This window comes from Chiloscyllium plagiosum, chromosome 31 (genome assembly GCF_004010195.1).
Source record: "Chiloscyllium plagiosum isolate BGI_BamShark_2017 chromosome 31, ASM401019v2, whole genome shotgun sequence".
NCBI classification, from domain to species: Eukaryota; Metazoa; Chordata; class Chondrichthyes; order Orectolobiformes; family Hemiscylliidae; genus Chiloscyllium; species Chiloscyllium plagiosum.
This window is the reverse complement of record NC_057740.1, coordinates 11107821-11124628: the sequence shown is the minus strand read 5'-3', so window position 1 is coordinate 11124628 and position 16808 is coordinate 11107821. Positions and strand designations below refer to the sequence as shown.

The 16808-nt window shown below is 38.5% G+C and overlaps 1 protein-coding gene across 2 annotated transcripts in view; it reads left to right on the top strand.

The window, feature by feature from the left end:
* The window catches only part of sh3gl1b (SH3-domain GRB2-like 1b), a 137030-nt gene that overhangs the window by 90428 nt on the left and 29794 nt on the right, over positions 1-16808 (top strand). For both annotated transcript variants that reach the window (XM_043720970.1, XM_043720969.1), the window contains exons 4-6: positions 2792-2935; positions 5276-5409; positions 10516-10674. In XM_043720970.1, coding sequence (XP_043576905.1) covers positions 2792-2935; positions 5276-5409; positions 10516-10674 — 437 coding nt within the window. The remainder of the gene's footprint in view (positions 1-2791; positions 2936-5275; positions 5410-10515; positions 10675-16808) is intronic.

Here is a 16808-nt window from a genome sequence, read left to right as displayed (position 1 = left end):
CATCCCCCCCTCCTCATTGTAAAGATGCCAGCACTTTGATGGCTAAAACAAATAATTTACGTTTACACAGATTGTAGATTTACGGCCATAGACTATGAACAGAGCCACCACTGCATGTGTACAGCCCTGCATTTTGTACAAATATTGTTCCCATGTAATGCACTCTCTGTACTTTGTCACATAGTAAATGATTGAACTCTGGAGTAGGTGGTTTCCTCCATTTTAAAAAAACAGTTTGAGCACATTTCAAATAAAATGTTGGCATTATTCAGATTAACAATTTTAAAGCATTCGTCTTGTGCTCTGAAGCTCTGCATTTTATTGAATATTGTCAGCGAAAGAGAAACAGGATCCATGTCCTCAAAGGGATAAGAAATTTCCTTTTCAGCTTTTGAAAAACATTTCCTGATGAATCATCTCTAAAACTTTCAGTCCATTCTTGAAGTTAAAATTTTAAAGATTGTAAGAATCTTGAAAATTAGAAAACTTTGCCTCATCTGAAAAGCTATCAATTCAGTTGTGTTTTGAAAACAAAAACTATTGGAATACATTCTGTCTCGAGGGGCTCTAAAATTCTTGGCTGACAATGTATTGGTTTCTTGGTTTCTTAGTCTGTTAGCCATTCTGTCTCCATATGGTTTCTCTTTTCTCTCCTCCCACCTTGTCAAATAAAGAAATCATGTACACTGAAGAAATTGGATTTTTCTCCCACCATTTCATTAGTAATTTTGTTGACCCCACTTAGAACCAAAGTTTAGAAAGTAGTATTAAAACACTTGTCAAGCTGCACATATTTACTTCATGACCTGTTTACATTACAGGAAAGAACTTCTGATGATTCAAATCCTTTGCTGTTATGACAGATGTGCCTTATAGGTTTCTCTCAATCTCAGCCAAAGATGTTGACTACTAAAATTTGTGGTTTCCCCAGGGCTCAGCATCCGCTCTGTGCCTCTTAGAGTGACTTCAGCATTAAATAATGACAGGCTGTTTAACCATGGAATGCAAAGAGCCAGCCACATTCAATCCTGTTCTCACCTCACACAACCAAAGACCTAATTCCTGTCAGTAATTACTGGATAACAATCAAAAGCAGGAAACTTGAATTTAGCTTAACTCAGCACAAACTAGAAACAATCCTGGGACTTTCTTTGGATGATGGTGCTACAACTAGGTAGTGCCTTTACTCAATAGTTCATTAGAGGAAGTGGTGAACTTAGTTTAAAACAAGATAAACATGCAATTCCTGAAGGAATGCATTTATTTGTTGGTTGATGCTGATAGCCATTTCTGGCTTCCTGTGTACCCTGAAAAGATAACATTGTAAAATGTGGTACTCATTGCTGAATTTTTGAATGGCCTTGGTGACTTCCTTCACATCTATTTTATACCAAGTGCACTGCAAACAAGCCCATAAATCAACATTTCTTCCGTTCAACACTTGAATCTAAATTTCAAAACCTGCATACAAATTGTTTGATTTTAACATTACAGGCCCTTAGCTTAAAACCTATGACACAATCTTAGGATGTTGTCGTTACAGAATGTAATTAGTGATTCACATTGGGATGATTAGCTCAGTTGGCTGGACAACTGTTTGTGGTGGAGAATGATACCTGTTCCCATATTGACTGAGGTCACTGTGAAGGTTCCACCTTCTCCACTTTGCCCAGTTCCTGAGGCATGGTGACCCTTAGGTTAAGCCAGTATCAGTAGTTTCTTTCTAATGAATCCTCTGATACCATGGCAATCAGTCCTTATCTTTCACATTGGGATGTTATGTTAACATTGTTGTGCCTTGGCTTGATCTTGTTTTGCTTATTGTTTCATGTTGATTTCAGATGGCTGCTAGGAATTCATTCACATTTTGTATGGATATGTATTTTATTTCTTTACTATACGCATGACAGCTTTTGCAATGTAAAAACTTTAGTTATTTAATCTAACCTGCCCTCCACCCAATCGTAAACCTTCTCTTTAAAAACCTTATGCATCCCTGTATATCTTCAGTTCTGATAAAAGTTAACTGATCTAATGGTATTTCTTGCCATTCTGCCTGACCAAATGAGTATTTATTTCCACTATTTCATATCTTCTGTTCAGGTTTGCAGCATCCAAATTAGTTTGTGCCTGTATTGCTAGAGAACACACCTTATGATGAGATCTTGCTGATGGCTGGATTTATCACATTTAATTTACATTGAGAAGCCAGATGGATGAGATTGGTGTTTTGCAAACTTGTGTGAAATTCACTATCTGACACCATATTTCCTCCAAGTGCTCCCACTATTATCAAGGACAAGCTTGTAACCAGTATTAGATCATGTTTAACACTTGAACTTCTTTTTGTGTAAGATCTGTGTCAAGTAGTCAGCAGCACCAGCAGGAGAAAAGCAGCTCACTACCCTTCTCATGTGGAACTCTTAATTCATGACAGCAAGTTGTATCTACTGATAACGTCAAAACCTGTATTCCACTCTAATATGCAGTTCAAACTCCTCTCTCCTGATGTACCCAAATTTGGATAGTTACGGCACTTAATGTATGCTAGATTTTTCAGCTCAGATGAATGTACAATGAAAGTCCAGACTTTAAGTTGAAAATATAAGGGACAACATTCAATTTCATGAATATGAAAAATTGTACTGTACTGTCGTTTAGATTTCCATTTGATGTTTCTTGCATTATTATGTAAGCACTGAATGGTTGTCAGCTATTATTCATTTTACTGAAAATTATTGTGGTTGAAATCCTATAATTGCCAAAATTCATTAATTGCATCTTTACACAGCATCCAGAGCTAAACTAACCATGCTGAACACTGTATCAAAGATTCGTGGTCAGGTAAAAAATCCAGGCTACCCTCAACCAGAAGGACTTCTTGGAGAATCCATGATAAAATTTGGGAAGGATCTGGGTGAAGAATCAAATTTTGGTGAGTGAATTATTTTGATTAAACATGGATTTTAAATAAATATTAATGGTAAAATGTCAGTTGGTGCTAGAGGTTTTAGGGTCAAAACTGTCAGGATTGTATTTTGTTCGTTATATCATTTTATGAACATGCAAATCAATATTGTAATTGTTACTTGTGCAGGTGTGCTTATTGTAAAATATTGTCTAAATATATCACAGCGCAGCGTGAATTAGAATTGAATTGCACTGTATGTCACAGAAATGGTTCTTTCTTTCAGCTAAGGGAAAGGGGGTGAATGAATGGAGATGGGAAGCTATCCTACAGAATTGGAGGGATAGTGGGAAGGAAATCATGAGGTGATGGGAAGGGTTGAGACTGCTCAGAGTGACCATATTTGATAATAAATTTGCTCTTCACCCTCCAAAAGGATATGAACCCTTGAAGGAAGAGAGAAAAGGGGAAAACAATACGGAGACAGCTCATAGAATTAGTATGACAATCAGTATCATTCGGGAGGTTAATTTATTGTGCCTTAGAATTGTTTAGGAGAAAGTGAGGACTGCAGATGCTGGAGATCAGAGTCAAAAAGTGTGGTGCTGGAAAAGCACAGCCAGTCAGGCTGATGAAGCGCTTGTGCTCGAAATGTCAACTCTCGTGCTCCTTGGTTGCTGCCTGACCAGCTGTACTTTTCCAGCATCACACTTAGAATTGTTTACCAACACTTACGTCCAGTGATTTCCTGTGCTCATTCTTAACTGACTCTGGTGTTTCTGTTACGGGTGTGCTGGGAAGGCTAAATTCTTCCCCAAAAGTACATAAACTGAGTAACTGACATCAAGAGATGTCAGTAACTGACAGCAAGAGATCAATTTCAGAAGTGTTATATTGAGCGTTGTGGCATTTTGTCATTTATCTTGTTGAGTATGTTTGTGGCGAGATTCCATCAGAGCAAAAGAAAGATGCATTAAAAATAACTTCCAAGTTTATTTAAAAAGATTATTTAACTTGACTCTAAATTAATACTTTCTTACTTAATTAATACTTAGCATACAAAGGAACAGGAACTTTGTTGGGAAGCTCCAGAAGGAATAATATTTTCTGGAGTGCTTATTGTTGACTTACTCAACAGTATATTTTTCTCTTAAATAAAAATTTATCTTAAAAGTTGACATTTACCTTAAGTTGAGATGTTCTCTTGTACCTGTGTACATCCCAGATCTCTGTATATCTCAAATCAGAGATGAGCAGAACTGACTGTTAATAACTGCAATCTTGTAGATCGTTCCAGTGGTTCAGTTATCAAAAGCACCATTCACTATGAAACAGATACACACAGACAGAAATTTCTCAAGCCAGATTCCTGCTTTGTGCCGAGGTAGTTAGCTTCAGCTGGTAGTTATAAAGCACCACTCCAAAGGGGACAGGGAAGTTTTACAAGGTCTCTCACTCCTTGTTAACTGTTGACTCTGATGGAAGTATTTTTGTGTGAAAATCAAATGAGGTCATCATTGAATTTAACTGTGAAGCCTCTCATGGTTATAGTTACAGAGTCGTAGAGGTGTACAGCTTGGAAACAGACTCTTCAGTCCATCTTGTTCATGCTGACCAGATATCCTAACCTAATCTAGTGCTATTTGCCAGCACTTGGCCCAAATCCCTCTAAACCCTTCCTATTCATATACCCATCCAATGCCTTTTAAATGTTGTCATTGTACCAGCCTCCACCACTTTCTCTGGCAGCTCATTCCATACATGTACCACCCTCTGCCTGGAAAAATTTGCCCCTTTGGTCCCTTTTAAATTTTTCCCTCCTCACCCTATACCTATGCCCTCTAGTTCTGGTCTTCCCCCATCCCAAGGAAAAGGCCTTGACTATTTACTCTATCCAGGCCCCTCATGATTTTATGAACCTCTATAAGGTCACCCCTCAGCCTCTGAAGCTCCAGGGAAAACAGCCCTAGCCTATTCAGCCTCTCCTTCTAGCTCAAATCCTCCAACCCTGGTAAAATCCTTGTAAGTCTTTTCTGAGCCCTTTCAAGTTTCACAACATCTTTCTGATAGGAGGGAGACTAGAATTGCACATAACATTCCAAAAGTGGCCTAACCAATGTCCTGTACAGCCACAACATGACCTCCCAACTCCCATACTCAATGCTCTGATCTTTCAAGGTCATTCTCATTATTATTCAAGGGTTTTCTTGAAGGTGACACGTTGTGGGGAAATTACACGTTAAGCGGTTTCCCAGCAAGACAGGAGAAAATATTTTGATACAAGGATTGTATTGGTTTGTTATTCATCGAAGAGAGATTTATTCAGTTTTCTGTACTTCAATTGATTCTTATATTTTCTGATTTAAGGAGGTGCTCTTATTGATGTTGGTGAATCGATGAAAAGGATGGCTGAGGTTAAAGATTCTCTGGATATTGAAGTCAAACAGAACTTCATTGACCCCTTACAAGGTCTATGTGATAAAGATTTCAAAGAAATTCAGGTAAAATATCATCTATAGGTAAACAAATTACCATTCTGCTATCTTTTTGATTCCCTCCCCTCCCGCTCCAGAAGAAACATGATTGAAACCTAATTTGAAATCAGTGGTTTCTGAGTACAATTGAATCATCTTTTCACTTGTGAACTTTTACTCCCTTTTAAAATATCCTGTGGAAACCTGATATGGTGTTAGGTTAGGTAGCATAAGTTCAGTTTTCCTTAACATTTTGTATCATCTGTGAGGTGGAATCCACTTCTTTTATTATGTTCTCTGAACAGGTGTATATCATGAAGGCAAACCATATTCCCAATTCTTTTCAAAGTGATAACGCATTGACCGGAATTTTATAGCAGAACATTTAGTATGCTAATTTACAGTACATGTACAGCTCAAGCAACAAGAATGCCCTAATATGAAATCCAAATGCTAAAATACTTACATCAGGCAGCATCTGTGGAGTGAGAGAGTTAATATTTCAGGTTGTAGAATCATACAGCATGGAAACAGACACTTCAGTCCAATTCATCCACGCTAACCAGGTTTCCGAAGCTGAATTAGTTCTATTTCAAAGTATCCCTGTCAACCTTTCCTGTCGGACAGTGAGCCAAAAACAAAAGCCTGTGATAGATTGGAAGAGAAAAAAGATTAAATGACAATAAGGGTTAGTGTGCACGACCAAAAGAAATTAGTAATGGGACAAGTAAAGAAACAAAAGATATGTTTAGAGGAGGTGTAATTGGTAAAATGATGAACAGCTACTATCCGAAAATACAAGCAAGGAAGAAATGAGACTAAAACCAAGATGTGCAAAGAAAAGGAGCCAAAATATGGGCAACGTGTATAGCTTAGAATTGTTGAATTCACTGTTAAGTTCAGACGTCTGTAGAATGCCTAATTGAAAGATAAGATGCTGTTCCCAGAGCTTAAATTGGCTTCACTGGAACACTGTAGGAATCCAAGCACGGAAAGGTTGGCATGACAGCAAGATGGACAATTAAAATGACAGACTTTAATTCTAAAACTATTTTATTGATTGTATAAGTTGTTGAAGTGACCTAGTAGAGTGAAACCATAAGTATGTGTCTTCTGGTGGAGGAGACTAGAGTAAGGGGCACAGTTTAGATAAGAGTTCTCTCATTTAAGGTGTGGATGAGGAGAAATTTCTTCTGAATGTCATTAGTCAGTAGAATTCTCTTTCTTAAGAAGCAACAGAGGGTGGATCATTGAATTTATTTAAATGAGTTAGATGAGGGATCCCAGATACAGATAAGAAAATGAAGTTGAGAACTCAACCAGATCAGCTATGATCTTATTAAGTGGCAGACTGGGCTTGAAAGGCGAAATGGTCTACTCTTGTTCCTAATTCCAATGTTTCTGCAACTGAATGGAGGCGTTCCATAATTATGTCTGTGCTGTCCCCAATGTCAAGTGGCTGACGTTATAAGCAGTGACTGTAATATATAGAATTGAAATAGGTATGGGGAAATTGGTGTTTAAACTGAAAAGTATGTTTGGGACCTCAGACAGTGTTGACGGAGGAGCCAAACGTGCAGATGTTACATCGTCAATACTTTCATGGAAAGATGCCTAATGAAAGGGAGGAAGTTGGGGTGATTAGGGTGTCGGGAAGGGAACGCCATCAGTTGCAGGTCCTATAAGGACACTGACAGGTGGAGGAACTGTTTGATGGTGGCATCACACATGTAACTGAAATGTTGCAGCATGATCGATTGAATCCAGGGACTCGTGGTTGAAGGTTTGGAGAAGATAAGCCCTGTTATGGTTTGGGTGAAAGTCAAAAGTCCCCCCTATTAACTATGATGGGGAGGAATCCTCTGTTGAGGATGAAGGAGGATCTATCAGAAGTGTTGGTTAGAATGTTGCTTTATTAGAATAGATAATGGAGAAACTTGAAGAATGGAATAGAATTCTTGCAGGAGGTAGGGTATGAGGAAGTGTGGTCGAGTTAGCTGTCCAAGTCAGTGGATTTATTGTAAGTATTCATGTTTGAGAATTATCACCCAAGTTTTGGTTATCCATATGAAGCACACTTTATTCAATTAGTTAATGTTTGTTGATCTCTCAAATATTGTTCTTGATACTGAAAATTACATGTTTGCATTTGGATTAAAAAGTTCTTGGAGCAAAACGTCTGTAACCTTTGGATATAGACTTTTGCAGTTTTAACATTTACATGTCCTGAAACCAACACTACTAGGTAGTTCCCAGACAGTTTATTTCCTTTATTGAATCAAACAATGCCTCATGCTATTTATTCACCAACACAGTAAGCAATTATATTTCAATAGAAAAGATTTTGTGCAACCCATTGGAAGCTAAATTTAAAATTGCCAAGACTACCCTATCTCTTACCATGGATTGAAAGTCTTGTATTTAGCCAAGTTCATTCAGATATGCTGAGAAAGGCCGATAATTAATACAAGGGGAAAGTTTTGAATTTGCTCTGCTGAAGTGAAATCGTGCATTTCAAGCACATATAGTGTGTCGAAAAAAATTGTTCATACTGGTAGTTTCAGACTAAAAGTGCAAAGATTGTTGTGCAATAGTACAGTGTTTCTGCAGTATATGTACCTCAAGATAAAGGTTCAAGGTTAGAAGGGAGAAGTTTAATGAGAGTTTATTTCCTAGAGCGGGCTGCCTATTCTAAACTGATTAGTTGTGCTGCAAAATAGTCCAAACTGAATTTGTGCAAATGCACAATAAAATGAACAAATCACCTGGAAATCTGAGCAGGTATTGGATATATCAATATCGATCAATCCTTTTAAATCAGACATGAACTATGTAATTATTTTTGAACTTGATCAATGAAATGTGAAAAAATGGGAAAGCAAATTTGCAGGTTTAATTGAAAAAGTTAATTTATATAATTAAGCTCGTTATTTAATCTACATGAAACCTCTCTGCATCAGTGAGATCAGAAGCTTAAAGCATGTGTTTAAGATGCGACTCTTCAGATAAAACAGCATTCAAAGTTAATCAGCAAAACAGTCAAAACTGCCTCATTTGTCATTAAACCAGAGTTCAGTGAAACCATGATAAGAACTAAGTGACAAACCCAAGTTCTTAATAATGAGAACTACCAATAGACCAAATTCGCTAAAGCCAAGATAAAATATAAAGTTTATTGCACTTGATGTTTAGAACATGTTTTGCGTAAGGTAAGTCGATGTACTAACTCTGGTATAGGCTAAGGTATCCATTTTATTTGGCAATTAACATAATATGAAGAGCTGCAAGATACATGGAGTCTGCTGTTTCCTACCATTTGCTGTCTTCAGATGTTAGATATAGATCACCCATTATGATCCCATCAGTTCAGGATCAGCCGCAATAGTCTGTGAAAAATGAAGAGAACATTACCATGCACCAGCCTCACAAAAAAACAAATTTGCTTTGGGAAGTTATCTGTCTAGTCTTTCTCTCAGTGCTCAGGCTCTTTTTTTTAGACATGACATCTCACCAAAGGTGGGGGAACATCTCTCCTGAATGTTAATGATTGTATGGCTAGAAATTTGCAAGGGTCAGCTGTGTGTCCCCAAGTTGGATAGCAGGTGATGCTTCAGTGGATCAGTAACGAATTTTACAAATGAGGTTGATTTCTGTTCAAATATTTTTAAGGGAATTTGACCACGACAGGTAATTGCAAATAAGATCTGCAAAGATTTAGCTGAATGGCATTACAGGATCAAGGAGCTGGGTAACCTGTCCTGTTTATGTTGCTCAAAATCTGTGGACGGGAACAGAGCCCATGCTGGTGTCTTCTATGATTGTATGAGAAAAATACTTGATGGTGGAATGTGATGCTCATTCAGGGCACTGGTATGCTGCACGTTTTGATAGTCCATTCAGCTGAGAATAAGTTCATGGCCTATTTACTTCTATATCATCTCACTGATATTGAGGGAAAGATGCTTATTTGCCGCTCTACTGCTCATAAAGCAAAATTGTCAAGATCATTTTTGCATTCAGCTTGAAATAGGCAGAAAAACAGCCCCATCAGAAGCCTAGAGATAGATTTTCTAATTGTTATCATAGGTTATGAACCTAAAGAAAAGAGAAGCTGAGCATATAATTGCAGAAGAAACTGAAGAGTAAATTCTGGTTTGATGGTGATTACATTGTTCTTGCCTGTGTCTCTGTTCTGCCCTAATGGGGAGCATTGATACAATGACACCATCTTCTAGAGGGACTGGCTTGGAATCCAAGTTGGCAGTTACTTTTAACTTATCCATGTTGACTGAATATTTTGATCTGTCTACTAAACATAACATAAAAGCAAATTGGTCAGCTCAGTCAGTTGACCATGGAGAAGTAGTGATCTTGATTTTGAAAAACCTTACTCTCCAATGAACTGTCGCATTAAAAAGTCAGCACTGAAAGGGTAAAAAAAAGTAAACATCACTGATCAAATAGTATTTCACTGCACGAATGAATTTATTTGATTTCTATATAGCTTAGAGTTAATGTTCTGTATTGCTCCCCAGCTACATAATGCAAAAGCCTAAAGGTTAAACCTTGGTCTATGCTGAGAGAACTGGTGTCACTGGGGATGCAGCAATTGGTCGCGCTCCTCAGAGAGAAAGGGATGAGCAAACAATACTACTTCATGGTCCCATGCTGGAAGGAGTGTCTGTGTAAACAATAATGTTTCTATCTCAAAGGTCCTATAGTCTGCAAGACTTGGTATCTGGAGTCATATAAGAATGATTAAGTGAGTAAGGTCATTGTGGACTGTTGGCATCAATAGCTTTATGCAGACTAAAAGCACAGGCAGTCTCCAGTTTAGAAACTGGTTCCTGGGTACATTTGTAAGTCAGTTGTACACCTATCAGAAGACAATACAGTACAGTACATTACAAAGTCGCTGTTTGTAAGTATGAGTAAACATTTGCGTGTCGAGTCCTTACAAATGGGATTTCATATTAATATTAATTTTAAGTATGAGCATTCATAAGTCAGATGTTCATAATTTGGGAATTGCCTGGAACTATGCATAAATCTTCAAGAAAAAAGAAACAAAGACTATTGTGTGAGAATATTTTAGATATTATTGCATATTACATATCCATTTTGATATTGTAGCATCACTTGAAGAAGTTGGAGGGTCGACGCCTGGACTATGACTACAAGAAGAAACGACAGGGTAAAATCCCTGACGAAGAGATCAAACAAGCCATGGAGAAATTCGACGAGTCCAAAGAAGTGGCAGAAACTAGCATGTACAATCTTTTAGAAACCGATGTAAGAATGAACTGAAGTCCAACTACTTTGTTCTGATTTCTTTTTCCTATATGTATCTGGTGGCTTATTCGTAATTTGTGATGGTAAGAGGTTATTCAATATAAGGTGACAAAATTAGATGTTATAGTGAAGGTATTTAGTTCATATAAGATTATGTAAGATCTGGTGGCTTAATAAAGGCACCACTCAATGTAGTAGTGTGCCAAATCCAAACCGTGGGTGTCCCTGATTTGATTTTTGTTCTTTCTTCATTGACCTTATTTGCTTTTGGTGCATCTGAGTAAATGTAAGAGTCCCAGAGGTCTATGGCACAAAAAAAGGCCCTTTGGCTCATTGAGTCTGTGTCAGTCAACAACAACCACCTAATTATTCTAATCCTATTTTCCAACACTTTGCCCATATGCCTTGGCATTGTAAGTGTACATTTATATGTTTCTTAAATTTTGAGGATTCCTGCCTCTACCACCCTGACAGGCAGTGAGTTCTATATTCCCACCATGCTCTGGATAAAAAACATTTTCCTCATTTCCATTTGTTTTCCTCATGTCCTCTTCCTTATATCCCCTCCTATCCCTTCCTTAAATCGATATCCCTTGGTCTTTGATCCTTCCACAAGGGGAAAAGTCTTTCTGTTTACTCTCTCATGCCCCCAACAATTTTATAGATCTCAATCATGTGATCCTTTCATTTCCTGTGCTCCAACAAAAACAACCCGTATACGCCAATCTCTCTTCATGACTAAAATTCTCCAGCCCAGGTAACATGCTCATAAACTTCCTCTGCACTTTCTCCCATAATATGGATTCCAGAACTGCGCACAGCTATTCTAGATGTGGCTCAACCAACTTTCATATGGTTCCAGAATAACCTCCCTGCTCTTATATTTATGTTTGTCTAATAAAGACAAATAAACCATATGCTTTCTCAATCACTTTATCTACTTGTCCTGCTACCTTAAAGGACCGTTGGTCATGCACACCAAGGTCCCTCTGATCTTTGCTTCCCAGGGACCTATCATTCATCAATAATTCTGTGGTCTTTTTTGTCCTGCCCAAATGCAACATCTCACGCTTACCTGAACTGAATTCCACTTGCCACTGATCAGCCTATCTATATCCTCATGTAATCTAAGATTATCCCCCACACTGTCTACCACACTTCCAACTTTCATATCGTCCACAAACTTACTGATGAAACTCCTACCTTCAGGTCTGAATTGTTTACATATACTGCAAACAGCAAGGACCCTAACATTGGTCCTTGCAGAACCCCACTGGACACAGGCTTCCAGTCACAGAACCACACCTTGACCATCACCTTCTGTTTCGCGCTACTCAGCCATTTCTGAATCTAATTAGCCAAATTTCTTTGAATCCCGTGACCTCTTAAATTTGTTATCAGTCGTCTATGTGGAATCATATCAAAAACCTTGCTGAAGTCCAAATGGACTAAGCTGAATGGTTTACCCTCATCAACACACCTTGTTACCTCTTCGAAAATTTCAGTTTGGTCCTTAACAAAACCATGCTGACTATTCTTGATTAATCCATGCCTCTTCGAGGGCAGATTAATTCTAGCTCTCAGAATTGCTTCCAATAGTTATCCCACCACTGAGGTTAGACTGAGTAGCATGTAATTGCCTGGTTTGTTCCTTGCTCCCTTCTTGAATAATGGTCCACATTGGCTGTCCTCCAGTACTCTGGTAACTCTCCTGTGGACAGGGAGGAATTGAAAACTATTGCCATTGCTATTTCCTCCTTGCCTCATTCAATAGCCTTGGAGAATCCACCTTAAAGATTTATTTACTTTTAAGCCTGCCAGATCACTCAGAACCTCCTCCCTATCTATGCTAATTTATTTGTGCAATACAGTTCTCTTCCCTGTTGTCAATACCCACATCGTCCCTTTTAGTGGTAAGCACTGATACAGAGTGTTTCTTTATAATCTTGCCAGAACCTGTTGCTCCACACACAAATTATCACTGTGGTCCTTAATGGACCTTACTCTTTTTCAAATTTGGAGATGCCGGTGTTGGACTAGGATGTACAAAGTTGAAAATCTCACAACAGGTCCAACAGGTTTATTTGGAGTGCTGCTCCTTCATCAGGTGGTTGTAGAGTATCTTTTCCTAGTTATCCTTTTACTCTTTAAAATAGCTTATGAATTTCCTTGATTTTGCATGCGATTATTCTGGCCTCCCCATTTTTTTGCTCTCCTAATTTCCTTTCTAAGCTTCCCCTTGCACATTCTTTATTTCTGTAGGGCTTCTGCTATTTTGAGGCTTCAGTATCTGCTGTAAGCTTCCCATTTTCTCTTTATCGAGTCTTGAATGTCCTTAGGTATCCATGGTTCTCAGGATTTGTTGGTCCTACTTTTGTCTTTATTGGAACATTTGCTCCTGTATTCCCCTTATTTCCTGCTTGAATGACTCCCACTGCTCTGACACAGATTTACCTAAACAGATCTGCTCCTAGTCCTCTCTGGCCAAATCATACCTGATCTTATTAAAATTGGTCTTCTCTGCCCAGTTTTGATTTTTGATTTGTCCATGTCCTCTTCATAACAAACCTGAGTCTAATGGAGTTATGATCACTGTCTGCAAAATGCTTCCCACATGCCTCATTTCATTAAGTAAAATTAAATCCAAGACCACCCCTCCTTTCTCCTACATAATGACTTCAAAAACTCTCCTTGATGTCTTTTAAGAACTCTGCTCCTTCCAAACCCTTTCATGCTACAACTATCCCACTTAGTGTTCGGAAAGTTGAAATCCTCTACTATCATTTACCCTATTACTTTTACACTTCTCTGAAATTTGCCTCATTATCTGCTGTTCAATTTCCTTCTCCCTGTTCCAGGGCCTATAGTACTGTCCTAGCAATGTGTTTGCTTCTTTTTGGTTTTACATTTTTTACCCTGCTTTGCTTGCTTATATTCCTTTAAAGCCAAATTTGCAGGCAACACAAAATAAGGTGGAAAAGCAGGTTGTGGAATGGATACAAGAAGTGGGCAAAAAGTCGGCAAATGGAATTTAATGTAGGAAAATGTGAAGTTGTTTATTTTGGAAGGGAGAATAAAATAACACTATTATTTAAATGGAGAAAAACTGTAGAAAGCTGCAACACACAAGGACTTGGGGCACTTGTGCATGAAACACAGAAAGCTCGCACGTTGGTGCAGCATATAATTAGGAAGGCTAATGGAATGTTGGCCCTTATTTCAAGGAGGCTGGAGTATAAGAGTAGGGATGTCTTACTACAACTATTCAGGTATTGGAGAGACCATATCTTGAGTACTCTGAGCAGTTTTGGTCCCCTTATTTCACGAAAAATATTATTTCATTTGTGGCAGTTAAGAAAAGGTTCACTAGGATAATCTCTAAAATAGAAGAATTATCTCATGAGCAAAGACTAAACAGAGTGGGACTCCACTCACTGGAGTTTAGAAGAATAAGAGATTATCTGATTGAAACATATAGGATTCTCAAGAGGCTTGACAGGGTAAATGCTAATAGAATGTTACCCCTCATAGGTGTCTCGAGCCAGAATGCATAGTCTCAGAATAAGGAGTCACAAATTTAAGACTGCGATGAAGAGGGATTTTTTCTGTGGATTCTGAGACTTTGGAATTCCTTGCTGCAGAGAGCTGTGAAGCAGAGCCCTTGTGTATATTTAAGGTTGCCATAGATTCCTAACCATTTTGGGAATCAAAGATTGTGGGAATGTCAGATGAGCCACGACTGGAGCAGGCTGAAAGGACCAAACGGCCTACTCCTTTCATCTTGTGGTCTTTATTAGCCCTGATTCCACTTATTCCTGTTGTTTCTCAGTTAATCCCTTTTTGTGGAATTATAGAATCCAACAAAGTGGAAGAAGGTCGTTCGGCCTATTGACCGACCCTCCGAAGAGCAACCCACCCACACCCACCTCCCTTTATCATATAACCCTACATTTCCACGGCTAACCCATCTAACCTACATGTCTTGGTACACTATGGGCAATTTATCATGATCAGTCCTCCTCACTTGCGCATCTTTGAACTGTGGGAGGAAACGAGCACCACGCAGACATGTGAAGAATGTGCAAACTCCACACTTCTTCCAAAAAAAGGTACACTTATTAAAATCATGAACTCATTAAAACACCACTTCCCTGTGTCACTATTTGATTTGTTTACACAATCAGCAGACACCTGTAGCTGTTAAACTGGAACTCCCCTCCCTCTGCTCAGTTGAAGCTGAAATGCTGGGACGCTGATCTTCAGAAATTTATCAGTGGAACCTGAAGTATTTGGCCTTACAAATTATATACCACAAAAAAGGCCTTAAAAACTATGAACCAAAGCAAATGCAGAAAGCATCTCTTTCCTCCTGCACAGAATTCCCTAAATACTCCAGGTTTCCAGATTCACACACACACGTGCGGGCTGTGCCTCATTCAGGATTTGTTCTCTCTCAACTCTCATTTGTACCTTACTGAAGTCAGTACAGGTAATTGGATTCCTGTTTCAGATCACTGTTCAATGCTATTGCTAGAACTTGAATGTGCATACTTTGTTGTTAAAGGAAACAAATTAGACTCCGCTCCAAAGTTCTCAGTCTAGTAACACACTTTTGGCTAACGTAATGATCTCAAGTAGACAAGCAGGAGGCTAGATGAATACAGCTGAAAATGTGTTGCTGGAAAAGCGCAGCAGGTCAGGCAGCATCCAAGGAACAGGAGAATCGACGTTTCGGGCATAAGCCCTTCTGCATTCCTGAAGAAGGGCTTATGCCCGAAACGTCGATTCTCCTGTTCCTTGGATGCTGTCTGACCTGCTGCGCTTTTCCAGCAACACATTTTCAGCTCTGATCTCCAGCATCTGCAGTCCTCATTTTCTCCTCGCTAGATGAATACAGCAAGCCAGGCAGCATCAGGAGGTGGAGAAGTCAATGTTTTGGCTTCTTCAGGACTGGTCCCCAATGTTGACTTCAGCACCTCTTGATGCTGCCTGGCTTGCTGTGTTCTTCCAGTTTCCTGCTTGCCTACTTTCGATTCCAGTATCTGCAGTTTTTTTGTCTCTAATGTAATGATCTCAGCAAAGATCAATGGCTTCTGATGGAAAGGCAAAGTATTTCAGGAAGATTATGATATATTGTGAAGTAATGCTTTATTCCTGATCATTAAGTTCATCAATGTGCCATTTTTCCTACAAGGATTTTACTCTTGCTTAATGGGAAATTGTATTGCTTTATAGAACCATTCACTGAGGGTAATAATTGTGTATAGGCAATGACAGTAACTAGTCAAAGCTTTTAGTGAGTGTGCTGAGAACATTTATTGAGCTCTCATTGAAGATTTGATCAGATGTATGATGAATCAACTTTATTATTATAACAACATAAAACCTTCTTTTGGCTCTGCTGAACAGCAATTCCCACAGTTCTATTGAAAAGCTTTCTAAGCCTGTGGCATTGGTCAGGGCATAATAAATGTTTGATTTTCCCCTGATTTGGATTGTTCTAATCCTGCAGATTGCTTCATCTCTGGCTTCAGCCAAGTCATAATTTAAAAGCCAATATGTGTCACACCCAAAAAAAGAAATTGTCCTGTTGATACTGAAAAATACCCAAGTAATCACCAAATATCCTGTTACCAAATATTTCTTTCTGCTATTTCCTGCCTTCTCTGATATCCCTACTTCATATTTCATTCAATAGACGAATTCATACTTTCTTGATGTCTCATAGAGAAGCAAATAATTTCAATAATATATAAACTAATTTCAATTTGTGTGAGATCATATATCATTTACACCCCACAATATATGACGCATTGCTCCAGTTTTGGACTTCATTGTCAGTTGTCTTGTAAAACATAATGATCATGGTTCGGCACTAACATCCCAATGGGATGACTCAATAGTCTGCAATTTTGGTAATATTGATGGATAGAGGAATGTTAGTCAGGAGAGCAAACTTCTTCAAATAATGTCAGCTTTAATGGACAGCCTAGGTCTCATTTTAACCCCTCTCACAAAGTAGTGCAATCCTTAAGCTGTATTTCCTCAGTACTCTCTTGACAGCTATAAGTTTGCATTGGGATAAAGTGGAGATGTCCCATACCTTTTATTTTTCATATCTTCAGATGGAGCAA